At 41.2% G+C, this 8,765-nt stretch overlaps 1 protein-coding gene across 1 annotated transcript; it reads left to right on the top strand.

Moving 5' to 3' along the window:
• The first annotated feature begins 120 nt into the window (after positions 1-120).
• On the top strand, positions 121-4,523 carry LOC140949380 (aristaless-related homeobox protein-like). Its single transcript, XM_073398538.1, has 4 exons — positions 121-1,524; positions 1,901-2,082; positions 2,558-2,814; positions 3,628-4,523. The coding sequence occupies exons 2-4, from the start codon at positions 1,941-1,943 to the stop codon at positions 4,156-4,158; spliced, it is 930 nt and encodes a 309-aa protein (XP_073254639.1). The 5' UTR covers positions 121-1,524; positions 1,901-1,940; the 3' UTR covers positions 4,159-4,523.
• The last annotated feature ends 4,242 nt before the right edge of the window (positions 4,524-8,765 follow it).

Raw genomic sequence — 8,765 nt, 5'->3', positions numbered from 1 at the left:
TTTATTCTAGTGCGTCTTTGAGGGCAATCGTCGGCCGAGTTCAGAAACTCCACTCTTGTGTTTGTAGCGGATATTGAAAAACTCACAAGTGAAGTGTTTGTTTGGAAGTTGTTATTTTACACTTGAGAGAAGACAAACACTGCGACAGATCATGTATGTGAACTTCCTTTCCGTTCACAATCTTTGAAAACAAAATATCAATCGGTAACAGAAAAATCGTGAGTGGGACTGGGTTTTTGTTATCTATTAAATACAGCTAGATATCATCGCAATTAAAACCGAGGATAAAAGAGGGCGTAATTTTACTTCACATTGACACTAACAGGATTAAGTAATCCTAAATTTCTACCTTTCTGAGCTACTTATCAATTCAAAACTGTCAAATTCATTTTTTTTTCTCTCGAATTGACGTTATTCTCATTTGCATCGGGCTTGTTGTGCTTATTATAACCTCGTCAATTTTCGTACATTTGGCGATAATTAGTGATTATTTTAGTAATAAGAGCCTTTTCGGCGCCTTTTTAAAGGAAAAAGAACTCCCCCTGTACTATGTTTTATTTATAAACTCGATTAATTTCGCGCGAACGCTTGGCTTGGCAAAATACAGTTATTACATTATCACTGTTGATTCCGATTCCTTTCACACAATTATGCCATTAATATTCACTAGCACATTGTTCCTGTGTTTGCCCTTTCCTCCTTGTTTATGCTCTCAGGAACAACAAACTAATTGCTGAAAAAGCGCTTGTGAAAGAGCTCTTTCAAGCGACTCAAATTTAACCCTTAAATCAAAACGCTGTATCGGAGTTCCCTCGGAATTTTACCCACTCAAAATCGCGAGAGAGTGCTTTTGTTTGTGGTCGCGATGATTTTGTGAGCTTATTAGTTTAATTAAATTGGAATGAGTTGGTGATAAAAAGACATTTTATTATTATGATAATAGCTATCGCGGCGCTTAGAATTGTGGCATTGAGTAAACAACTAATATCACCTATGCGATAATGTGTAATTCCCGTCAGCGGCGCGCCTCAAACGCCTGAATGGACACGCGATTTCATTGGCTCCCCGTCACGGTTGTATCGACTCAAGATAAACGGTATTAATTAATTAATTACGGGGACAAATGGTGATTAATTAACCCAATCAAAACGTTGAGAAGGGTGCAAGTTTTTCAATATTCCCTTCTTACCGGGTTATTGTTTTGGGCAGCTGCAGATTTCAGCTGTTAAACCTATTTACAGTTGAATGTGGTTTTAATTCTTATTTATTAGGACAGAATATTTGGAGATTACGCTTGAAAGCGTGCCATAGAATCCACAGTCCACAGTTTCTCGCTGGCACAATGTTGCCACGACGCAACACAAGTACATAAACTGTTTTCACGGGGTGAAGAGACCACCTCTATTGTGATCTTGACCCCGTGGATGATTCGACGCGAAAAGAAAGGGTTCGCTGGCGCATCGTCAACATCTTTTTGAGTGGTTTGTGAAAGCAGACGATCACGAACAAACATCTTCAACAGCGGTGAGTCAACATGGTTCTTTAACTCACTTAACCTTGTATGTTGAGTGCCGTGGAATTGCTCGTGTCTTTGGCAAACGCTAGTAGTTGGCATTATCAAAACGCTAGGAAATGGAAATCATGGTATTTTGGCACACGGTCGTTATGAAGGATCTGTCATTTTTTTTTTCGTTGTTTTCGGCTATTTGATCAAATGAGATTAAACTAATTGCAAATGTAAAGAATATGCGCTGGGATATCATGACGGGCCCTAATGAACTTTCGCAGTTTTATTAATTTTATTATCGGCTAGGTATTTCATTGGTTTTACACCAATAGCTGTTCACGTGCGGTTGGCCGGTGCGCGTTGCTTTATTAACGCACTTACACGATTTGGCAGATTCCATTCACGGAACCGATTCAGCCCGCCAGCACGGAAAATGTCTGCCAAATCCATCCCTTCTTCCTACAGCATTGATGGTCTGCTTGGACTAAGCCGAGACGATGACAATAAGCAAAGGACAAAACCTGACCAAGTCATCGACCAAACACTCTTGGGTCAAAGTACAAAGAGGGAAAGAGGTACCCTATAGTTTTACTATTTCTTGTTAAAACGCTTCGTTACCTCGAAAGTCTCTTCTTTTTTCCGCATCAGAAATTTATGAAGTGAAAGTGAACAGGGCGGGAGTACATTTTTTCTAATGCCACAGTTTTTTTGTTGTTTGTGCTGGTGGCATATTCCCCTCTGTTAACCAAGGCGGGCTGTATATCAATATTTTGCCTCTGAATTTATTGTTCATCAAACTTGAAAACTCTTTTGTGGACTAATTGTTACAAAGAGAGGTAAAACATATGTAAAGGCTCTCTGAATTTCTTTTATTGATTAGTGAATAAGATTCACCCACTTCGCTTTCATTATGGTGTGGAAGATTAGTTCTAATTGTCATACAAGCATTAAACACAAATCACCTTAATTTTCTTAATCTAATATTCACCCTTTTCTCCTAGTTCTAAACAGCAGACCACAATTTATTTAGAACTTCTTTCTTCTTTATAGAAGACGATTTGGAGTCGAGTTTAACAAGTGCAGAGGACGTAGTCGAAAACGGAGAAGAAAAAGAGAAAAGCGAGGATGAAGACGGGGAAGATAGCAAGTGTTCGTCGGGAAAAAGGAAACAGCGCAGATATCGCACAACTTTCACAAGCTATCAGCTAGAAGAACTGGAGAGAGCATTCTCGAAGACTCATTATCCAGATGTTTTCACGAGGGAAGCACTGGCTATGAAAATTGATCTTACTGAAGCTCGAGTTCAGGTAAAAACTTTAAACTTTTAATATCCTTATAGATTACAATCCCATGCGATAGGCAATATTCTTCAACAGATATCACGGGAAACGTTTATGAGCTGATTTAGCCGGCGGGTAATTAAATAGTCCAATTTAGCTACGGATGAAAACCACTTTATTGGAAAAGATAAGAAGTGGAAACGAATTATCCTCCTCAAATGAGAGGCATCTGTCGGTGATCGATCACGATAAGCGAGCCATCATAAAACTATTACTGCTAGGAAATTAATCGCCACTGTAATTTTGTCCAGTACTTGAAAATTGATTGCCTCTAGCAATTATTTTTGTAATTGTGTTGATGATTTTTTCAGTGCCTAAAACTTTTACGGCAAGATTTGTCAGGGGAAATCATCGCCAGGCTCTAATCAGTTTAGTCATGTTTATAGCGCGGCACTGAGGCGGTTTGTTGATTTATAAGCCCCTTGCTGAGAGCGAATTAGTATGAAAATATATCTAAAACTCCGAGACAAGTTGTTCTTACTCAATCAAAAGGAAGAGTTTTGTTTTACTTTAAGTGCAATAAAAACTAAGTGCCCTTTCTATATAGGCAATTTATTATTATTATGTTTCACATTCATAACAAATGTTCGCGATTTTCGCAGTAGTTATGCAAAATGGATGTTGACTTTGGATGGTCTCTGGTTTAATAGCAGTAAAGAAAAACGCTTACAACGCAGCTTAAAACAAGAAGTAGAAATTTTCGCTCCAGTCAACTAAGCTTCCAGGGGTGGCGTTTTTTGCACCAAAAAGGTGGTAATTGTTGTGTGAATTTTCTTACAGGTTTGGTTTCAAAACAGACGAGCCAAGTGGAGAAAACGAGAGAAGGCGCAAGGCGTTCGCTTACACGCTCCGCTCGGTTTAAACAACGCTCTAGTGCCGCCACCCTTATCCGCTTATACTTCAGAGCTAAGCAGCAAGACACATGATCATGACTGGGATGGATACCCCCCAGGTCTGCCTCATCCTTCGCCATCGTTCCCGACGCTTCGTCTTCCCTTACATCCAGCTTGTCCCCAGTCAGCAAGCTTTGGCCACTTGTACTCGCCCTTCTACACTCACCATTCCGAATACTACCCCTCTGTGCTAAGCGGCTCGCTTCTAGCGGCCGCTGCTGCGTCGTCTGCGGGATACAAGACGCCTGTGTTTAAATTTTCGCCCAGCATCACCTCTCGTAGCTCTTCTCCTCCCCTTGCGCCGCCAAGAAGCGCCTCACCAGTGGAGTCTGACAGGAGAACATCAAGTATCGCGGCTTTAAGACTCCGAGCGAAAGAACACTCGGCTTCGTTTACTTATTTGTCATCATCTGACTAAAGCGTTTGTCTTGCTCGTACAAATGTACTTTGCTATGAAAGAACATTTACCAGAGAAATCTACTCCTCTTGGACAACAGTTCTTAGAATATCAATTTTTAATTAAGTTTTAAATGAAAAGTTTCATTTGCTAAATCCCTTTATCCCAAAAGGATGATCGGTAGACTGAATTTTTCGCCCGCCAAGGTATGAGATTTCTCTCTCTCTCGCTCTCGCCTTTTTTTCTTGTTTTAATTACGCTGGATTGCGTTGTTCGTGAATAGTGTCAAATGTCTAGCAACTAAAGAGCTGCTAATTTGTTTGGGGGCTACTCAGTGAGAACTAACCACCCGGTCAATAATTTAATAAACGGCTTTGTTTGCGTAAGTAGCACACGAGTTCTTAACACGGGGTCACACAAGTCACGCTGGGAAGCTATCATAGCAACACACAGAACCACCGCTGTCGGTCGCTTTGTTGATGTCGACAGAAAAATATTACTTTACTAATAGGATAGCGGAAAAGAGTGCGAGACTGGGATTATGAAGGAATTAGTCGCATTAGACTTATCTATCAATGAGATAATTGATGAATCGTTTACAGCGCCACTTGAAACACCACCTGATATTACTAGTTTGCCTTATTTGGTAGCAACACCGGTCGGCACCTGCCACGCGGGCTGCTGGGTAATTTAGTTGACCATGAAGATTGGATTGAAATATCGGCAAGATGATGGCTGCAAGTTTTGCCCGGGTTTTAATCGACATACAAAGCAGGCTGTCATTAAGTTACCACAACAATCGAACCCTTTTATGAAAACAACAAATTTGAATAATTTAATTACGTCTCAAGCAATACGCAGATATGTAATCAACGACTTTTAATTACCGGGATGAAATTCGATTAGTTCTGACGCGTGTGATTGGTGTTTTGGAGGTTTTCTTGTGTAACTTGTTTCCTTTTGGAATAAACTGAGCTACCCTTTAAATTACCGAGATATTAGCACTTGAAAAAGGCACCGCACTTTAACGAAAACTGATCCGAGACGGCTTTCTTTTACTTGTTAAATAAGAGTTACAAGAGGATCATAGAATTACTCATTAGTTCAGTGCGTTTATGCAGAGCAAATTCTCGTTGCCTTGCAACGGTTGCCCAACTGATTTCTTAATTCTGATTTCAATATGTCTTTAACACAAGTAATGTCAAAATTTGTGACATTGCGCCTCTGAGCAAAAGGTTTACGTCGCCATAAACATTCGATTTTACTTGATTTGCGGTTACGCGGTTTGAAGAATTGGGGAACTCTTCGTTAAGTAACCGCTATAAACCCCTTTAATTAGGAGGGCAGACTGAACCATTTATCCGACAATACTGTGTGAAGTAATATGAAGTGGTACAGAATAAGAAGTCTCACTTTGACCACAAACACTGGTAGCAGCCCGCGAGCCAACTTTCTCGATCCTCGTGGTTTTCGCGAATTTTGTCGCACGCGCGCGTTCAAAGTAATTAAGCCTGCGTGGCAAGTTTCTCGTGCAAGAAAGGCGCGAAAATCGGAATGACGTCAAAAGCCTCACTATCTTCCAGTCCCCCTCCAATCATATGACAGGAAGAGTCGTGTGTTAACCTTGTGTCAGAGACAAAAGTTACCTCCTACGCAAGAAGCTAACTCCTAGACCAGCCCATCCTCGGAGACCCAGGGGTGGTCTGTTCGCTCCGGGAAAACGGCGGCGAAACAGCGCCTGGGATACTACTCTTAACGAACCAGTTCAACGACTCATTCGAATGCTTGTCTATGATTGGGCACAAATAATAAGAGGCTATCATCTATCTCGCTGCTTTTGTGATTTTCTTATACGACGAAGTTCACTTGCAAACTCGACTGTTTGCCTGACATGTTTGGCTCATGAAGGCGAGCTGTCTTGAAGACGTGAGGAGTTTTCAGTGAAATGGGCTCAAAACCAAAGAAATTCCATAATTGGTAAAATTTCCGTATGAACTCATAAATTTATTATGTATGCAGCAATTTCATACTATTTCACACAAATAGTTGATGTGCACAGAGAAGAAACATGCATGCGTAAAGCATGTATGGGGTTACCCTATAATTTAGCATGTTAGCAAAATAAAACAAAACGAAAAATGCACCAGTTGAAGAAATTAAACTGTGAACTGATCGAAGGTAAATTCGTAAACACCAGAGTACATCTAGGCGTGTTCATGTGAAATCGTCTGGGTGGTTGTTTACGCCTGCTCGTCATACTTATCAGGCACGTGCAGGAGTAATTTTTTCGCCCTTTAAAGTTTGTAAATTTGTTGTTCAGTTTTTCTCCTCAATGACACAAGAGGATCGAATGAAACTGGTAGAATAAAATTTGGGGCTAATTTTCACTGAAAACTCTTCTCGAAGAAAGCTCTCCTGCACCAGCCAGACGTCTAATACGGGAGACAATTTAACACGGGCGTAGCGGGAGCAGTCGAGTTTGCAGGTCAACTCCTTTGTGTAAGAAGATGACGAACGCAGCACGATAGATGCTCGCTGGTCTCTGATTATTTTTGTGCCCAAAACATAGACAAGTATTCGAAGAAGTCGTGGAACTAGTTCGATACGAGTAGCATCCCAGGGGCTCGCCCCGCTCCTGACCGTTCTTGAAAATTTTCTTGACCAAACTGACCGCCCCCGGGACTCCCAGGATCGGAGACAAACCCAGTCCCATTGCGTTCTCGGCTCGGCCAATCCTGGACTCTACAGTACATGAGCTGTGACGTCACCGAGAGAGTCTCACCCTCTCTTTCCCAGACTTGGCACAGACAACGGGGCAAGAGAGAACTGACGCCAAAGGTATAGGCGGCTCCCAGACTACTGGGCCACACTGCCAGTGACTGATCACGTGATAAAAAAATCGTCGTAGTAACTCGTCAGGTTCAAGTTGCACTGATTTGATAGTGAAATCAAAATTTTCGGCGAACCACGGGTCTTACCTTCAGTGCTTTTATGACTAAAGCATACATGTATCAGTATAGAACAAAGCAGCAATCCTGTACCGACTGAAAGCGGTTACGAACAAAGTACAATAAAGGAGTAAGACTGTTTTCATCCGAGAATTCGAAGTCTCTGGAAGAAAGTAAAAGCAAATCACTGATTTCTAAAGCGTATTTAACGAATATTCGTCTCCACAGTCGCTTCCTGCGAGATGTTTACTCCACGCCTTCCTGACGCAAATAATCCGATTGGAATAAAGCCCATGATGCTTAGCAATACCAGTGCGCACACCAGTTGCTTTCCTGTTGCGCATTTGGCGTGTAGGTCATTCAATTGTTACAGGGTCTCGATGGGGTTTACCGTCAGCCTGTCAAACGGTCTAAAATTAACCGTCAACCGTCAAAAAAGGATATTTTTTATCGTCAACCGACAAAAATGCAGGGTAACAGTAACCGTCAAAACGTTTCAAGGGATTTCATAAATCTCAGTATTTCATATGATCTGTTTCGGACTTCTGGCTCCTGAAAAACATCTAAACTGAAAAAAAACTAGTTCCCATGTTCTCAAAAACACTTTCTCTAGAATTAACAAGACCTTACAACTTGCTTATATCTGAATATATTTTTAAATTTTTATATGTGAGGCATCTTTCAAAACACAACATTATTAATTTACATAGAAGTTAACATTTTCTTTAATTCTTGGACAAAATGTCTGCTAAATAACCGTCGACCGTCAAAAGCTCTAAAATTTAACCGTCAACCGTTAAAATTGGAAAAAAAAGCAACCGTCAACCACCACCCCATTAAGACCCTCTTGTTATGTTCGCCGATTTTTCCTCTTTACTGGGATAATAATCCAAACCGAAATGTCGCAAGATGTTTTGTCAGCTGGTAGTGTCTAGTTTTCGGTGAAACGATGGTATACATGTAAATGTTAATATGACCTTGACATGATAACCAGGCTGGGTGATGGCCTCATGTAAGGGAATCCAAGACAGTCTTGGATTCTGGATTCCGAGGCTTGGATTTCGGATTCCAGGTACTGGATTCTCTCCAGTCTTTGTATTCCAGATTCCAAAGCTCAGGATTCCTGATTGCACATGCAAAATTATTCCGGATTCCGGAGTCCACAAGCAAAAATTTCCCGGATATCGGAATCCGGATTGCTTTACATGGGTGACATGGTCTGACGGAGTATGAAATAATTATCACACGTGCTTATCACTACCTGTCTTGCAAAGCGAATTAATGGCTTGCTTGGTAAAAGCACATTTTTGAATTTCAACTTTTTTAAAGTCTTCTCTAAACCGTTTCCTTCAAGTAACATTGCATTGATGAGAAAAAAATACTCCATCATGTTAACATAAACAAGGGTCTCGCTCCATTAACATTACCACAATATAAAATAATCATGAAAATCCACGCCCCGTCGCTTCTGTCGCCCCCATCCTCGGAGACCCAGGGGCAGTTAGTCGGTAAACTTTCTCCACGAACATTTTATCGACCCGACTAACTGCCCCTGGGTCTCCGAGTATGGTCGCCCCCTTGTCGGCAAAAAATTAGATCACTGATTCATTCCAAAAACCTTACGACATTGTAACGGAGAGAGTAGAAGCTTTGTCTAGCGGCGGCCGGGAACCAGACACT

This window comes from Porites lutea, chromosome 10, assembly GCF_958299795.1.
Source record: "Porites lutea chromosome 10, jaPorLute2.1, whole genome shotgun sequence".
Taxonomy (NCBI): Eukaryota; Metazoa; Cnidaria; class Anthozoa; order Scleractinia; family Poritidae; genus Porites; species Porites lutea.
The sequence above is the reverse complement of the archived record's forward strand: the minus strand, read 5'-3'. Positions and strand labels throughout refer to the sequence as shown.